The 19,033-nt window shown below is 43.4% G+C and overlaps 1 protein-coding gene across 1 annotated transcript in view; it reads left to right on the plus strand.

The window, feature by feature from the left end:
• ASTN2 (astrotactin 2) overlaps positions 1–19,033 on the plus strand; it is an 808,895-nt gene that overhangs the window by 495,818 nt on the left and 294,044 nt on the right. Inside the window, exon 12 of the mRNA XM_045563087.1 lies at positions 16,521–16,687. Coding sequence (XP_045419043.1) covers positions 16,521–16,687 — 167 coding nt within the window. The remainder of the gene's footprint in view (positions 1–16,520; positions 16,688–19,033) is intronic.

Consider the following 19,033-nt stretch of genomic DNA (forward strand, 5'->3'; position numbering starts at 1 on the left):
TCTTCTAATGGCCTGGGACTCCTCTCATGGGAAAGGCAGGCAACATAGATTCTGTAACTAGCCATGATCAACATGTGTGTGAGCAGACCCAGCCACGCAGGGACACGCTGCCGTTCCAGCACGCTGAGCGCAAGCTGTCTTGAACCATGACTTATCTCTTATCTCCGTCTCAGGGTTTAGCTGGTCCCTTCAGTTGCTCCAGGTTCTCTTTGAGGTCAGAAACCATCCATCATGCCTTCTACTTCTTTTTTAAAAGTAATTTTTAAAAATTGTTTTAATTGTGGTAAGATACATACAAAATTTATCATCTTAACCATTTTTAAGTGTATAGTAGTAGTATGTAAATTTACATTGTTGTGCTACCAATCACCCTTGGTTGTGCAACCAAAGACCCTTTCATCTTGCAAAACTGAAACTGTATCCTTAAACTACAAATCCTCCTTCCCCCAACCCCTAGTAACCACCGTTCTACTTTGCATCTCTATGAATCTGACTACTCTAGGTACCTCCTATAAATAGAATCATACAGTATTTTTCTTTTTGTCACTGGCTTATTTCACTTAGCCTAGTGTCCTTAGGGTTCATGTATATTGCAGTATGTGTCAGAATTCCCTTTCTAAGTCTGAATAATATTCAATCATATACAGATATATGTGTATATATGACATTTTATTTATCCATTCATTTATCAGTGGACACTTGGGTTGCTTCTACCTTTTGGCTATTGTGAGTAATGCTACTATGAATAAGGGTTTATAAATAACTTTTCAAGACCTTGCTTTCAATTCTTTTGGATATATACCCAGAAGTGGAATTGCTAGATCATATGGTAATTCTTTTTTTTAAAATTTTTTGAGGAACCTCCATACTGTTTTCCATAGTAGTTGCACCATTTTACAATCCTACCAACAGTGCACAAGGGCCCCAGTTTCTCCAGATTCTTGCCAACCCTTGCTATTTTATTTTCTTTTTCTTTTTTCTTTCCTTTTTTTTTTTGTTTTTGTTTTTGATAACAGCTATCCTAATGGGTATGAGGTAATATTACATTGTGGTTTTAATCTGCATTGTTCTGATGATTAGTGATGTTGGTTATCTTTTCATGCGCTTATTGGCCATTTGTGTATCTTTTCTGGAGAAATGTTTATTCAAGTTATTTGCCCCTTTTAAAATCAGGTTGTTTTATTGTTGTTGCTCAGCACAATTCTGGATCATAAGACGTTGTGAACCATGACTTAACCTCCCTCTTGGGATTTACCCGATCCTACCTTTGGTTCAGATTCTTCTTGAGGTCAGGAACGATCATGTTTTCTACTTTGCGTCTCCATAGGAAAGGGGTGGTGTGTTACAGGAGAGACAGTGTGGGTTTAGAGTCAAACCCTCCACATTTGCAGCCTGGCTCTGCTCCAGAACTGAGCAACAAGAGAAAGACATGTCCAGCCTTGAAGCCTCAGTTTCCTCTTTGACAAAAATTGAGCAAATGATAGCAAGCTCAGAGAATCGTGGGCCTTCAGCAAAGTAGTATGAAGAAAGTACCTGATGCAGCGCCTGGCCCATGGTGTGTCCTGAAAGCATTTGAGTTTCCTTTCTCGTGCCTTCAGTAAGCGTGTGTTGAATGCTGCACAGATGGCTGGCATGTGGGGATAATGGCCTGTTGGTATTTCACTGGAACCCCAGCCAAGACTAAGCAATACAGCCAGACATTTTATTGCATTCCAAAAATATTTACCAAGTATTGAATATTAAGAGTGATAATAATCATAATAACAACTTTTATAACAATTGGGACCTTGGTATGTGCCAGGCATTATGCTAGGGACATTAAATGTCTAACTTTTCTTTTTTTCCCATAGAATTCTGAGAAGGTATAATTAGGCTCATTTTATTCTGAGAAAGTCGAGGTTCAAATGCTAATGAAGTGATTGGCTAACATTCCCTGGCTGGTATGCGGCAAAGCCAGGTGGGATTCAAGCCCAGGCCTGCCTGACCCCAGAGGCCACACTTGCCCTGCATGCTGGGTTGTCTGCCTCCCACGTGCTGGGCTGAGAAAAGGAAGCTGTGTGTATCACAGTCCCTCTCCTCGAATAGCCACGGACTCCTGGGGAGACAGACTGTGACCCAGAAACCATCCCACCTGGCAGGATGGAGCTTGTGCTAGAAGAAGAATCATTAACATGGGAGACAAAGCAAAATGATTCTTTCTGACTCAGGGCATCAAAAAAAAAAGGAGGAACTTCCACACGAGGATTTCTCATCCATGATGGCGCTGAGCATTGCCTGCAACCCCCAGGAGGCAGTGATTTAAGTCTACTTTAAAATGGGGAAGCCAGGATCAGAATGGTGCGGTGACTTACCCAAAGCCACGCAGCTAGGAAGTAGCAGCATCCGGATTAGACTTTCTTTCTTTCTGTCTGCTCAGCATTCTTCTGCTTTTTGAGGTCAGGAAGCGATCCACAGAGGGGGACTGTTGGAGCTATAACTTATAGGATACATAGGACTCTTTAGGAAAAGGAGGGCAGGCCTGGCGGAAGGCAGAGCATGGACAAAGGTACTAGGGGTTGGACCCTGCAGAGAATAGACACTGTCTGGTGGGGCCTCAGTGGTTTCCAGTCCCAGGAGGAGGCAGAGGTGAGGCAGGATGGTGGTTTGCGCTCTGTGCCGGCAGCTCTCCTAGGGAATGGGGCAGAGTCTGCCTCCTCCACTCTGAGGTCCGAGACCCCCGATGGCGCCTGCAGCTGCTGCCCTACATTACCCAGGACTATTGATCCCGTAATCCTTTTCGCATGCCCAGCCCTCCCCTCCTTGTCAGCACCGAAGTCCAGCACAAATTGAGCGGTAGCTGAATTGGCATGAGTTGATTAAAACTCCCAGTAATTATGGGCTCTTGATTGGCCTGGCTGTCCAAATCAACGTCGGCATTAATAGGTGGGCTAGCTGGCCTCACTGACAGATGGAGGCTGGCGGGGAGGGGCGGGGCACCGGGGACTGGCAAGGCCCTCCCACTCGCTCATATTCTGGGATGCACAGCAGAGGCCCCTGGGATGGGAGTGTACCAGGCCTGCTCCGTCCCCGGTCCAAGGGATGGTTCATATTGAAGAATTCCGCCGCCTTTACTAGGCTTGTGTGATCTTCAACAGCCTTGCCCGGAAAATGAGGATACTGGATCTTAGAGGTGCCTCTGAGTTTTGTGCAGATTCGAAGAGATAGCATATGGGAAAATACCCAGCACATGGTAGGTGTTCAGTAAATATCCATTTCATTTCCTTCCTTGTTTCTTTGCCTCCCTCTTCTTCTTCCCAAGATGCTGCATCTGATCTGAACATCTGAGTCTATGCTACAAGCAACCTCCGTGTCCCTGCAGCACCCAAGTCCTCTCATTACCCATCATGGGTCCCTTCCCACAAGGTCCTCAGAATCCCTGGGTAGCCCTGGCCAGTCTGAACCACCCGTGACATTGTAGACAGGCCACCTCCACATGGATCCAGGGAAAGAGCACCACATTTGCAATCAGGGGACCTTCAGTGGTGGGCTCAGTCTGCCTTTCACTTGCTGTGTGACATCAGGCAAGTCACCTGGCCTCTCTGAGCTGCAGTTTCCTCATCTGCAAAGTGGGCAGGAGAATACTGGTCTTCCCTGAACATTGCTGGAGACAACAAAAGCTGCCCGTGGCAGTATTCTGCCTACCCCTACATTTCTCCCTGAATGAGTGCCCTGTTTGGAGAAAGTAACAATGTAACCACAGCAGCAGTTAATATGTTGTGAGCAGCTGCCATGTGTCAGGCGTGTGTCAGGTACATGATCTCCCTTGGTCCTCTCAAAAGCCTAGTGAGGAAGGAGTTAACTTCCTCCACAGTGTGAGTATGTAAACTGAGGCTCTGAGAAGCAAGGGCACACGTTGAGGAAGTGGCTTGCCAGATGTCAGTCACAGTTGTGTGTATCATGTGTGACCAACAGGATGCTTTGCCTTGCATATGTGTTTAGTCTCATTGTTGCCACGTTGCTTCGTTTAGTTCTCACTGTGATCTTACGAGGCAGACTATTGTTGGCAGGGACACTGTTACTGAGATGCAGTACTATTATCAGGCTTGCTCTGTGATGAGACTTCGAGAAATCAAATGCTTGCCAGGCCTTTTGAGGAGGACAAGATTTTGCTCATAGTTCAGCAGGTTTGGATGTATCCTTGTGATTTCTTCAAACATGTTCAGTCAATTCCAAGGAAATTCCCCATTTTCCTTTTAAATATTTTAAAGCTAATTCTCCCCTTTTCACAATTCATAGTTGCTTTGACAAAAACTGAGCAGTTAGCACTGGAAGTCTTCGCCAACTCCCTGCTGTCCCATGCCTTCATTGGAGGACACAGGCTCAGAGAGTCCAGTGTAATGGAATGAAGCCACCCGGCCAGTTAGAGACCAAGGCAGGGTAGAACCGGGACTCTGGAGAACCATTCCTGTGCCTGTATCGAGGGCCTGCTAGGGTCTGGCTTGTTTTGGCTATTATCTCATTTGCCAGCCACACCCGCTTTGAAGATGGCTTTATCCTAATCACTCTTTCCCAGATGAAGAAACTGAGCCTCAGAGAAGCCGAGTGACCAGCTCAAGGTAGGAGGCTGGGTCCAAGACTAGAGCTCTTTCCATTACCCCCCACCTGCCTCTCAGGCTCAGGACTGTAGCAATGAACAAAGGCACCACACTGATGTCTCCCAGGACCCAGGAGGGGCAGGTTCCACCTCTAGCCACCAGGACGTCCCCCAGCCTTCCTTACCATATGATATGCTCGGGCCCCAGGAAAAGTTACTCTGTTGTGTAAGTCGGTTGTTTTTCCTTCTCCTTCCAAGAACAGCTGGCCCACTTCTAGACCTGGAGGTGGGGTGGCAAAACAGCTCATTACAAATTTTGTGCTCGGAGCAATTTGCATTTCATAATTAATGAACATTAAAATGCATAATTACAAATAGAAACAAATGGCTTGGCGGTGATGAAAAGTCAGGCTGGGAAGAAGCAAGAGCAGGCTTGAGGGTGGAGGGGGAAGCTGGGGGAGCTGTGCAGGGCCAGCCTTACAGCTGGGAACCCCCTCAGCCCCCAGCAGGCATGCTTCCCTCTCGGACCCCTGGATCTTAAAGACCTCATGGCTCAGGGACCCAGGCCCAGTATCTCCCTGTGGGTCCTCGCCTGAATTGGAGCCAGATCCCCAGCTCTCTCACCTGCTCTCTATAAAACCCCAGGCAGAGGAGCAGCCCTCCAAGGTACGGAGTCATTATCAGACAGACCTGCCCCCTTTCTCAAGCCCACTCCCAGTCCCGCAGATCCTGCTTCCCGAGGCTCCTTTTGTGAGCTCTAAGAAAGTGCTTAGAGATAATTGAATTCACTAACTTCCAATAATCTCTTCAAAGCAACAAATCAAATCACTTGATTCCTCTGCTGACAACCCTCCAATACCTTCCAGTTGCACTTAGAATAAACTCTAGGTGCTTTCCCATGGCTGAAGTCAGGGGTCATCAACTTTTTTGTGTAAAGGATTATATTGTAAATATTTTAGGCTTTGCAGGTCACATGTGGTCTTTTTTTGGTTTCATGCTCTTTTTTTATAAAAGACGTAACAAATGTAAAAACCATTCTTAGCTCTAGGTCTGTGCAGAAACAGGCTTTCGGGGAGTAGATATCTTTTCTCTGTTTTTCCCACTAAATACAACTAAAAAGCCTGGATGTTATATATAAAACTAGCATAGGACTGAAAGGGAGAGTCCCCAGTCAGGGACTTTAGGACTCAAGAAAAGGCATGGTGGTCAGGTCCCTGGGTTTTGTCTTTGTCTCATATGTTTCAGGCTTGGAGCTGAAGGAGCCAGCAGATCAGAAATGCCAATATGCAAACGCAACAATACAAACCCAACCAAAATAAAAAGAAACAAACAACAAAACCACAAAAGCCTGCTCTGTCTAGCCAAAGTACCATGAAAAGGGCAACCTAGCTAGAAAGAAATTTTAGACAATAATTGCTCTAGTCCAGCCAAACAGTGTAGGAAAACAAACAAACTAACTAAAAGTATGGACCCACCCCCACCCATGCCAGCAAAAGCCAAGTGGGGAGCCAGGACTTTTATCTCAGAGAAATACTGGCCCATCCAGTGTCAGCGGAGACCCCATGAGGAGCCTGGACTTCTATTCCTAACCCACAGTAATGAGGCACCTTGCCTCTCCCTGCTGGGATGTTCTCAGAGAAGGAGCAATAGAAAGTCAGAACATTCACCACTGACCAGCAGGAATGAGGCCACCCCCCCCCAGTGGAAGCCAACTGGGGACAGTGACTAGGCACACCTACAACTCTCATCCAGGAAAATATCTGTGGACTCATAGTAGGGAGCCAGATCCCCACCCCCACTAGCAGCAATGAGGGGCCTTCCCTCTTGGGTGTCATTGGAGGCCAAGTTGGAAACCTGGGCTTCTATCTTCCCTTATCAGTAAAAAGGCAGAGCCCTACCACCTCCCCTGCTGGAATGTCAAAAGAAGCTAGATAAAGTAGAGTGTTTAAATGAGATCTAGAGTTAAAACATAGTAACATAATATAATGCCAACAATGTCCATGTTTCTATTGAGAATCACTTGTCATGCCAAGAACCAAGAAAGTCTCAAACTGAATGAAAAAGACAACCAATAGACGCCAACACCAAGACATAAAAGATATTAGAACTTTCTGACAAAAATGTTAAAACAGCCATTGTGAAAATGCTTTAACAAGCAATCACCAAGCATTCTTGAAACAAATGAAAAAAATAGAAAGGTTCAATAAACGGAAGATATAAAGGTGAAGCGAATAGAAATATTAGAATGGAAAAATACTACAATAAGTGAAATAAAAATTCAGTGGCATGGATGGCAGGGCGCGGTGGCTCACGCCTGTAATCCTAGCACTCTGGGAGGCCGAGGTGGGTGGATCAGTTGAGGTCAGGAGTTCGAGACCAGCCTGAGCAAGAGTGAGACCCCATCTCTACCAAAAATAGAAAGAAATGATTTGGACAGCTAAAAATCTATATAGAAAAAATTAGCCGGGCATGGTGGCGCATGCGTGTAGTCCCAGCTACTCGGGAGGCTGAGGCCGGAGGATCGCTTAAGCCCAGGAGTTTGAGGTTGCTGTGAGCTAGGCTGACGCCACGGCACTCACTCTAGCCCAGGCGACAAAGTGAGACTCTGTCTCAAAAAAAAAAAAAAAAAAATTCAGTGGCGTGGAAAAAACAAAAGAAATAATGAAGTTAATGATAGGACAATAGGAATTATCCACTCTGAACATCAGAGAGAAATTAGAATTAAAAAATGAACACAGTCCCAGTGGCCTGTGGGGCTGTGTAAAAAGATCCCACATTTGTGTCATTGGTATCCCATAGGAAGAAAAGACTGAACAAATCATGCAAACAAATAGTAGCTGGAAATGTCTCAAATTTGGCAAAAGGTATAATATACAGATTCAAGAAGTTGAGCAAACCTCAAACAGGATAAACACAAAGAAATCCACACCAAAACATCATAGTCAAATTTCTGAAAATGGCTTTTGGTTTTCAGGAAAATAAATCTTGAAAGCAAGAAAAGAGAAATTACATCTTATCTACAGAAGAAGTACAATTTTAATGACAGTGGGATTCTCATTAGAAATCACAGAAGCCAGAAGGAAGTGGCACATTTTTAAAATACTGAATAAAAATAAAACCGTTTAACCCAGAATTCTATATCCAGTGAAAATTTGCTTTAGGGGTGAAGGAGAAATCAAGACATTCTCAGATGAAGGAAAACTAAGAGAATTTGTCACCAACAGACTTTCTTGAAAAGAATGGCTAAAGGAAGTTCTCTAAACAGAAAGGAAATGATAATGGAATCTTGGAACACTGGAAAGCAAGGAAGGACACTGCAAAAATGTGGATATGTGCAAGGGACCTTTCTTCTCTTCTTAAATTTTCTACCTTATGTTTGATGGTTAAAACAACAACAACAAAAAAAAATGACAGCACTGTCTGGTGTGGTTTGAAATGTATTTAAGGGCATAGTTATGAAAATTATAAATGTGAGAAGGTAAAATGACGTAAAGCATAAAGGCAGGTAAGGTTACTATATATCACCTGAACTGGTAAGATGATGATACCAATGGCAAGTTATGTATACCTAGAGCACTCATTAAAAACTATACAAAAAGATGCACTCAAAAACAATATAGATAAATCAAAAAAGAATTCTAAAATAAATATTCAAGTAACCCACAGGAAAGCAGGAAAAAGAATGCAGAGAAATGAAAAGCAGAGATCAGAAAACAGTACATAAAATGGCAGAGTAAGAATTAACATAGCAGTAATCACATTAAATGTAAATAATCTACACGAATTACAAGCATGGCCCAATTATGTGCTATCTTCAAGAAATTTATGTCATATATAATGATACAGGCAGGTTGAAAGTAAATGGAAAAAGAAATGTTATGTAACTCAAACAAAAGCAAGGGTAACTATATTAATATCAGATAAAATAGGCTTTAAAAAAATTACCAGAGAGGCACATTATATAATGATAAAAGAAGAAACAGCAATACTAAATGTTTATGCATCAAACAACAGAGCTGCAAAGTGTGTGAAGCAAAAACCAATAGGACTGAAATAAAATATAGACAAATCCACAAGGATAGTTGGATACTTCAATACCCCTCCCGCAACAATTGATAGAACAATTAGACAGAAAATCAGAAACCTTGTAGAAGAACTCAGTAACACCATCAACTGAAAAAGATTCAGTTAATATTTATAGAGCACTATGCCCAATAACAATAGAATATATAATATTTTCAAGAGCCTAGAGAACACTTACCAAAGTAGACAATATCCTGGGCCATGAAGAAAAGTCTCAATAAATTTAAGGAATTCAAATCTTCAGAAGCCTAGGCTGCTATAATAACATATCATAAACTAGGTAGCTTGAATAGCACTTGTTGCTCATAGTTCTGGAGGCCAGAGTCTGAGGTCAACATGCTTGTTGATTCTGCTCTTTGGTGAGTTCTTTCTTCCTGGCTTCCCTTCTCACTGTGTCCTTTACATCCAAGAGAGAGGAGCCCTGGTCTCCCTCCCTCTTCTTATAAGGGCACTAATACCATTTATGAGGGCTCCACCTCATGACCTAATTACCTCCCAAAGGACCCAGCTGCAGATACTGTCACATTGCCAGGTAGGATTTCAAATATGAGTTTGGGGGAAAAAAACAAACCTTCAGTTCATAACAGAGATAATAGAAAAATCTCTGAGTACTTGGATACTAGACAACACATTTCTAAATAATCCCTGGGTTAAAGAGGAAGTCTCAAGGGAAATAAAAAATACATAGAACTGAATGAAATAAAAATACAGTATATCAAAGTGTGTGAGACACAGCTAAAGCAGTGATTCATGTCTTTCTTGTAACATATCTGTGTTGTAATATCCAACGAGAAAGAAATGTTTAGCCCTAAATACATACATTGGAAAAAAAGAAATTTCAAATCAATAATCTAAGCTCCCTTCTTAAGAACAGAGAAAAAGGAGAGCAAAATAAGCCCAAAGCAAGCAGAAAGAAGGAGGTCAATGCAATTGAAAACAGAAAAACAATAGAGAAAAATCAATAAAACAAACAAACAATTCTTTGAAAATGTCAGTAATACTGAGCAAACTCTATCTAGCAAGACTGATAAAGAAAAAAGGAGAGAAGACATTAAGTTACCAATATCTTGAACAAAACAAGCTATATCACTATAGACCCTGCAGATTTTAAAAGAATAATAAGGGAATGCTATAAATAACCTGACACACATCAATTGACAACTTAGATGAAATGGACCAATTTCTTAAAAAACACAAACTACCACAGCTCACTAATCTGAAGCAGATAATTTGGATATCCCTGTAACTATTGAGGAAATTGAATTTGTCAACTTTAAACTCCCCTCATCCCAATCTCTAGGCCTGGATAGTTTCACTGGAAAAGTATACCAAATGTTTAAAGAATGAACACCAATTCTGAAAAGAAATCTTCCAGAAAATTGAAGAAGAGGAAATATTTCCCAGTTCATTTTAAGATTGTAGCATTATCCCAATATCAAAATTAAGCAAAAGCAGTACAAAAATAGAAAACTACCAAGTTAAGACTAATAGCTTTTATGAATATACCATAGTTGCAAAAATCTTTATCAAAATATCAGCAAATGGAGTTCAACAATACACAAAATACATAAAAGAGAACTATACACTATAACCCCACCATGATAACGTGGGGTTTATTCAAGAAATGCAAGACTGGTTCAGTGTTTGAGAATCTATCAATATATTAATAAGTAGAAGAAGAAGAAAAATCACATGGTCTATACATAGTCTATCAATGGATACTAGAAAAAACATTTAACAAAATTCAACACCCAAAATGATAAAAACTCTCAGAAAAATAGGGATAGAGGAAAACTTAACTTGATGAAGAACATTAATAAGAAGAACATCAACAAGAGCATAAATAACATTTATGGTAAAAGACTGACTGCCTTCTCTGAAAGGTCAGGACAAGGTGAGGAGTCTACTTTTAACACTGTTATTTAGCGTAGTGTTGTAAGTCCTAGACAGTGCAATAAGAGAAAAAATAAAAGGAAGAAGGCTTTCAGATCAGAGTAGAAGAAATAAAACTTCCCCATTTGCATATCACATGGTTATTTACATAGAAAACCTCAAGGAATCTACAAAACAAAACAAACAAAACTCCTAGAAGAGCCCAGCACGGTGGGTCCTATAATCGTAACATTCTGGGAGGCTGAGGCAGGAGGATCACTTGAGCCAGGAATTTGAGGTTGCTGTGAGCTAGGCTGACAACACTGCACTCTAGCTCAGGGTGATGGAGCAAGACTCTGTCTCAGAAAAACAAGCAGAAAACTCCTAGAAGTAATGAGTGAGTTCAGCAATGTCCCAGGATACACGACAAATATACAACATCAATTGTATTCCTATATGCTAGCAATGAACATGTGGATACTTGAAATGAAAAATGCAATACCATTTGCAGTCCCTAAAAAACAATGAAATACTCAGATGAGAATCTGATAAAACATGTATGGGACATGTATGCTGAAAACTATAAAATGTTGATGAAAGAAATCAAAGAAGATCTAAGTAAACGGAAAGACATACTGTATTCATGAATTGGAAGGCACAACATAATAAAGATGCCCATTCTCTCCAAATTGATATAAACATTTAATAAAATTCCTATCAAAACCTCAGCATGATTTTTATGGATATATGCAAGAGTTTTCTAAAATTTAAATGAAAAGTGAAGGAGCTGTTATAGCCAAAACTTCCTTTGAAAAAGAAGAATAAAGTGGAAGACATCTGTCTACCCTATTTCTAGGCTAAATTTATGCTTCCTTCAACCCATCCTTATTAACTTTTTATCACATAGTTTTTTTCCTTCTTCAGAGCACTTTTCTAATCTATGAGATAATCATTGTGTTTGTTTCCTTGTTAACATTTGTCTCTTCTCTGGAATGTAAGCTCAATGAATGAGAGCAGAGTTTTGTCTGTTCTGTTTGCTACTATGTTTCCAGCACCTGGAACATTTGCTTAGCACTGAGTAGGTGTTCAATGTATATGTGTTACATGATCTGGTGAAGAACTAAATCAGCTAATGGTTTCAGTTAGATTTTCTTTTGGGAAGTTGGGTTCATTTATTTATTATTTATTTATCTGCATTCATTTGTCCTTCATTTACTAAGTGCCAATTATATGCCTGGTTTGGAGCCAGGCACTTTAGGTGTGTTTTCTCACAGAATCTCCAGAAGTGCCTCCAAGAGAGGCATTATTATTCCCATTTTACAGATGAGGAAGCTGAGGCTCTCTGAGCTAAAGCATCCTGTCTACACACTCAGTGTCACAAAGCCTGCATTGGAATTCAGGTCTGACTTCATATTCTTGTCTCTAAGCTGTCTCCCCCACTTAGAGAAAGGAAGCTGAGGCCCAAATAGATTCAAGGACTTGTCCAAGGTCCTGAGGCAAGTGCGTGGTGGTGCCTAGGTGGGGATTCTGGTCTTTCTCTTTCTGGTACAGCAGGTGTGTCCCTTCTTCCCTTCTAGGAAATCTTCCCTGACTGGGACCTCCCTGCTCTGATATTCCCCAGTCACTCACATTTGCAGAGTTTTCATTTCCCCAGTCAAATTATAACATACTTCTTTGTTTGTTCTGTAACCAGTTCTCTGTCTGACAGATGTGTGTATTTCTTATCTCTCAAGTTTGACTCTAAGCTCCTTAAAAATACCCATAACAGCAGCAACTGTGTGCTGTTCACCGTGCTAAGTACTTCCTACATTTATCTTACTGTATTAGTTATCTATTGCTGTGTAACAATTATCCCCCAATCAAGCATCTTAAAACAAAAAGCATTTATTATCCCACGCAATTTTCAAGGGTCAGAAATTCAAGAGTGGCTTAGATGTGTGGTCCTGGTCCCTGTAAGGTTGCAGTCAAGATGGCAGCTGGGGCGGCCGTTATCTGAACAGGCTTGACTGGGGCTGCAGGATTCCTTTGCAAGCTCACTCAGGTGCTGTTGGCACGCTCCAGCCTCACCAGCTATTGGCCAGAGGCTTTAGTTCCTTGCCACGTGGGACTCTCCATAGCAGCGGTCCCCAACCTTTTTGGCATCAGGGACTGCTTTCATGGAAGACAATTTTTCCACGGACCAGGGAGGGGGGCTGAGGTTTTGGGATGATTCAAGTGCATTACATTTATTGTGCGCTTTATTTCTATTATTATTACATTGTAATATATAATGAAATATTTATACAACTCACCATAGGTTGGGGACCCCTGCTCCACAGGATTGTTGAAAATATGGTAGCTTGCTTTCACTAGAGCAAGTGGAGAGAGAGAGAGAGAGAGAGAGAGAGAGAGAGAGAGAGAGAGAGAGAGGATGGAAGCCTCATTCTTTAGTAACCTAATCTTGGAAGCCACATACCACCTCTGCCGCTATATGCTATTGGTCACAAAGACCAATCCTGGTGCAGTGTGGAGGGGCTACAGAAGAGTGTTAACACCAGGGATCACTGGGGACCATCTCTGAGGCTGGCTGCCACACTATTTACCCCTCACAGTAATTGTATGAAGACAGGAGAGTTTAAATCACTGCCTGAAGGTTACACAGATTATAAGAGGCAGTTTGGATTCAGACCCAAAGTTTATACACAGACATGCTGAACACCCTGTCTGAACACTCTGCTGGTTCATTCAATACACAGCAAGCACCTACTATGTGGCAGACAGCAGAAGACAAGCCGGCCATGGTCCATACTAAATAAAGTCTGCATTTTGCTGGAGGAGACAGATGTTAAGCAATGAAAGAGTTGAAATAATATACAAGTGATCTCAAATGATATTAACAGCAAGGCTAGATCTCGTCTGCCCCCACCTGTGCTCGAGGACACGGGGCGTGAAGTCCATGGTGGCTGAAGGAACGATCATATGGGGGAAACTGGTAAAACCACTTCACGTGCTCAGAATGCCCTTCCCACGTTCACAGATCAAATCTAGGTGTAATTCTGCCTCTGCCTTTAATTTGCTGTGTGACATTTATTAAGCCCCTTGACATTTCTGAGCCTCAGTTTCCCATCTGTAAATCATCCTAGGGAAAGAGATTAAAGGATGTATAAGTTTGTCTTCAGCTGTAAAATGCTTTAATCGAAAGAAAAGAGGAAAGGGAATGTGGTGGCCAAGAGCACCAAGCTGGGGCTCAGGAGGCCTGGCTCTGTGTCCTCCATCATGTGCTGAGGGATTTGGGGTGATGTCCTTCCACTCTCTGGGCCTCAGCTCTAAAACAAGGAGGTTAGATCAACTCTAAGCCTTTTCTTGTTCCAACTTCCTAGGACTGGATGTCCAACAGCCAGTAAGTGACAGTGGGTGAAGTGACTTGCCCAGGAGGTGATTAAAAGCTACATTATCTGAAAGCCTGAGAATCTCCACTCCTGCCGCCACCAAGCTATGTGACTCCCTTCTCAGTTTCTTCACCTGGAAAATGGGAATAATGATTGTACCTCCCTGTACTAAGTTCCTCTGGGTGCTATAACAAATGACCACAGACTGGGTGGCTTAAGACAACGGAAATTTATTCTCTCACAGTCCTGGAGGCCAGAAGTCCAACAGCAAGGTGGTGGCAGAGTCATGCTCCCTCTAGGTTCTCTAGAGGAGAATCTGTGCCTCTTCCAGCTTCTGGTAGCTGTGGCATTCAGTGGTTTGCGGCCACAGGGCTCCAAGGATCACTCCGCCTCCACATTACCTTCTCCACATTACCTTCTCCTCAGTGTGTAACTTCTTTCTGCCTCTCTCCTCTGAGGACATTTGTGATGGCATTCAGGCCAATCTGGAAAATTCAGGAGAGTCTTTTCAAGAGCTTTGACTTAATCATACCTGCTGAAATGGTACCAGAAAAGAAACATTCACAGAATCCAGGTTCCAGCGGTTGGGACAGGGACATATACTGGGGAGCCAATATCAGCCTACCACGCCAGCTCATGTGTTTGCTAGAGGAATTAAATACGTCAGAACAGATGAAGTGCTTAGACAATACCTGGAGTGTAGTGAACACTCTTTTAAAGAACAAAAGCGGTAGAGAATCAGTGGGGGTTGGGAAGAACTGAGACTAATGTCCTGTCCCCGGTGCCTGCTGGTGCCTGGGGTTAAGGTCAGTCATTCTTCTCAGCCTCGTCCCTGAGTCTCTGCAGACAGACAGAGCCCGTCCCCAGCACCAGCGAATGGCTCCAAATGACCCTGTGACCAGATGCCCTCCTGTCTGACAGTGAATGCTCAGAGACAAGCAGGGGCCTCCTCCGAGCTTGTATTAATATATACAGCTCTTCACTCACATGGAAAATTGATTTTTCTTTTTAAGCACAAAATGTAGCAGTTTTATAACCTTTCTGCAGCTCGACAAAGGCCATTTATAACCTACTTTCTCGGTCACCCTTCCTGGCGCCAGTCTCAAATGTCTCGAAGAACTCTCTCGTGCATTTATAATTACAAATTCTTCTTAGGCAAAATTTAATTTCCGAGAGGGCTGGCCTTTTGTTGTTGTTGTTACGATGGTTTTTTGTAAATTAATTTTTGTGTGTTTGTTTTGTTATTGATGTTGGTCAGGACAACGGCTTGGGGAGGGAAGCAGGGAGCTGGCTGATGGGGGCGGGGGGCACCCCGGGAAGGCATTTTAATCAGTGATGTCCAGTGATGGATGGGGAGGGCTGGGCTCTGGGTGTTAATCTTTGAAGACAGGAAATGCCAGCAGGAGCACTGAAATTAAAACCTAGTACCTCATTTTCTTCTCTGAAGGCAGGAGTGTTGGAAACTGCCTCCCTGTCAGCTGGGCTGGAAAAGATGAGCTCAGCCCCATCAAATGATGGAAAACTAAATTAAATAAATAGCCAGCTATCCTGACAGTGTATGGTCTTCCATTTACGGAGTGCTTAGCAGGTGCCAGACGCACTGACAAGAGCCTCCCCCAACTGAGGTCGTTGAAGGGTGGACTCCATGGAATTCGCGGAGGGACCAAAGGGTCACATGGACGAGCATGCACATGGCCAGGCAGCGCATTTAGAATCATCTGTAGAGGGATGACCTTGATTATCAGCTTAAGGAAGATGCAAATTTTTTGCATCTATGTATTTTAACTGGGGAATGATGCTATTTAGAATATCACTCCAGGGGCCACTTGGAGGATGGTTTTGAGGAGGCCAGACCAGAGGCCAGCAGACCGGTTAGGAGCCCTTTGCACACTCCCATTGTGAGTGCGCAGGAATCTCATTTAGGGCTCCAAGGACAAGGGTGGAGAAGGAGACACCAATTCAAGACAGAAAGGATGATAATTCACATTTTATGAGTATCAAATTGTGTGCCAAAGTCTGAAGTGAAGTGTGCACCTGCAGGAGCCAGTGTCAGCTTCCCAGCAGATCATCTGTAGGTGTAGCTGTGAAGCCCACTGAATAGATGAGGGCTTTGAGGCTCAGAGAGGGCAAGCAACTTGCCTGGGTCGCACAATGAGAAGGGAAAGAGCCGCAATTTAAGCTCGTATTGGTAGGGGTTCTTTTAAATATATCTGGTTGCCTCCCTACATGGCCTTTATAGCAGCAGACCTTACTGGGCAATAACCATAAAAATAATAATGAACATGACCCCATATGTTGATATTAAATAGCAGCTTACATTTGCTGTGTGGTTGCCACATGAGCCAGTGTTCTAAGCACCTTGCCGACATTACCAGCCTTCATTCTCACGATGCTATAAGCAGATAGTCCTGAAAGTCCCATTTTATAGGTGGGTATACTGAGGTTCAGAGAGGTAAAGGGTCTTGTCCAAGGCCACAGGGCTATTAAATGAGCAAAGGAGACTTTCAACCCATCTCTGTTGGTAGCTGACATATGTCCCTTTCAGAAGGTGGGGGGAGAGGGCGTGATGATGGGGCCCGCCACCTCCTCAGCCATAACCACCCTGTTGCCCTCTCTCCGAGCAGTGCCCCGAGGAGCTGAGGCCCATGAAGGATGGCTCCGGCTGCTACGACCACTCCAAAGGCATCGACTGCTCTGATGGCTTTAACGGCGGCTGTGAGCAGCTGTGCCTGCAGCAGACGCTGCCTTTGCCCTACGACGCCACCTCCAGCACCATCTTCATGTTCTGCGGGTGAGTCTCGGTCCCCAAGGTCCAGGTGTGCCCTGACGGTAGCGAGAGGTGCATGGGAAAATGGCCAGGCACAGCCTGGCCGTGCTAGGCCTGTCCTTCAGCGAAATGGCCTTTCTTCCTCTCCTGTTTCAGCCCAAGGGGCAAACGTCGAGAGTAGAACCTTCTGTTGGGTATTAGAAAGAAGAATGCGTGAAGAAAGGGAAATAATTGATTGATAAATATGGTAAATGGAACCTATGCCCAGGCTGCATCCTTGGGTCAGGATCTTCCTCCTGGGGGTCTCTTGCCCCTTCTGCATCCACTCCTGTTGTCCTGGTCAGTGCATTTTGGAGACAAAAGCAGGCATCTTGTAGGTGGGTGCAAAGAAACCTTCATGTGTCGTGCATAAGAGTGTAGGCTAAGCCCAGGCTTCTAAACCAATTTCTGTAGGAATTCAGCAGTGTGAGTTCAGTGTTTAGCCTCTGTGTGCCCTACTGCCCGATCTTAAAGACAATTAATTGGGGGAGAGGAGGGGTAAAGGGAACAATGAAGGTAAAGCTTGTAGCACGGCGTCTGGCCCATGAAGAACTCAAACTGAGTTTTAAAATTAAGATGAGACTGAAAGGGAAGGCATGATGGGACCAACATGCTCAGTGTCATTTTCTCTCTCCAGGCCGCAGGCGGGTCTCCTGTGAAAAGAGATTGTTGGGCAATCATGGCTCACGTTGCTTCCAACTTACCTTGTTTTCCATGTTGAGGATTGTGATGCGAGTTCCTCTGCCATGGACAGCACCTAGCATAGCGTTTGGTCCTCAGTAATCACTCAGAATAGCAGCCTTGTTTCTTCTCCTCTTCATTCCCTTTCTGATGATGTCTTCATATTAGAAAATTTGTTCATCCTTTGACTTTCTGTGACTCCGAAAAATAACCCTGTGCTCGTGGGAGAAGGATGCTCAATGCTTTCCTTAGGAAAGCAGAATAAGCCATTTAACAACCTTTTCAGTCCCACATTTCACAGAAAAAGGAGGTGGGAATGTGCATGGGTTTAATGCCAGTTTACCAGAAAATTAATTTAACTTGCCTGGTTCTAGGACATGAAGTCTAGTTTTCCATCTAGGGCTTCTTTCAGGGTCTCCTTTCCTGCCCTCGTTGCACTTGGGGCTGCAGGTGCCTTCCAGCAGGTGTTGGAGCAGCTCACTGGAGGCCCTAGATATGCATCAGTAAAATAAATAAGAAATAAATTAGGATATGCAGACCTGAATTTATAGCGGTCTCTGCTCAGCTTAAGTGACTGCAGGGCAGTGTTGAGTAAATTATGCATGGCTTCAGATCTGCAGTCTTGCATACAGAATCAGCCGTGTCCTCATCATTGTTATTTTTCTCTCTGTGTACTTAGGGGGCAGGGGGGGCGGTGTTCTCCTGGGCAAATAACAACAGTAACAGCAGCAGGCACAGCAATAATGGATTTTGACATCAGAAACTATTACCACCTTCCATTCCTAGCACCCTACGGGGACTCTCGTGGATTCTAATCCCGGCTCTACCACTCTCTCTTAGTCGTATGGCAAGCCTCTTAGGACCTTCGACCTTCAATTTCCTCATCTGTAAAATTTTAATAATACCTACCTTAATATAATGCTGGTTTTGAAGAGCGCAAAGTATTTTACACGAGCTACCCCATTAAGGTGAAGTAACATGCCCAAGGTCCTACGACTGACTAGTGATGTAGCTCCCTGCCTCCTTGCTGCATAACCTCGAGCAAGTTACCCAATGATGCTATGTGGACTAAAGGCATCACATTACTTACATTACAGTTTACATTAACATTTGTAAAGTGCTTTGGAGCAGTGTCCTGCACAGTTAGCACTGTAGGTGATCATTAAATAAAGTAACTGAAATGAGTGATCCTAATGCCATCGCTAGTGACCCGATGCCCTCGGCTTCTTGGTTTTTGGGTCTGAAAAACAGGATGAACTGACCTTCTCCACGGCGAAAGGTCTGCGAGAGTCTTAAATAAGATTGAATGGGTGAGAGTGTTGGGAGCTGTTAAAGCCCATCCGCATGTTGGATAAACAGGACAGAAAAGAAAATAAAGCCCAGGTCTCCTAAAACCAACTGTAGTCTCAACATGCTTTGGAAATTGTCTATTAAGGATGCAAATGAGAAGTTACCCACACTTGTCAGAAGCACTGTAAACAATGAAAGCTCTTAGCAGGTACTTGTGAGCAAGTTGGTCCAGAGAGAAGTGGGATGCTATTGAATTAAGCAGGGAAAACAAAACAAGCCCTCCTCAAGGGGACATTCCCAACTTGCTGGAAGCTCTATGACCTTTCTCAAGTGTCCTGGGTAGGAGCAGGTTTAATGAAT

Source organism: Lemur catta, chromosome 10 (genome assembly GCF_020740605.2).
Source record: "Lemur catta isolate mLemCat1 chromosome 10, mLemCat1.pri, whole genome shotgun sequence".
Taxonomy (NCBI): Eukaryota; Metazoa; Chordata; class Mammalia; order Primates; family Lemuridae; genus Lemur; species Lemur catta.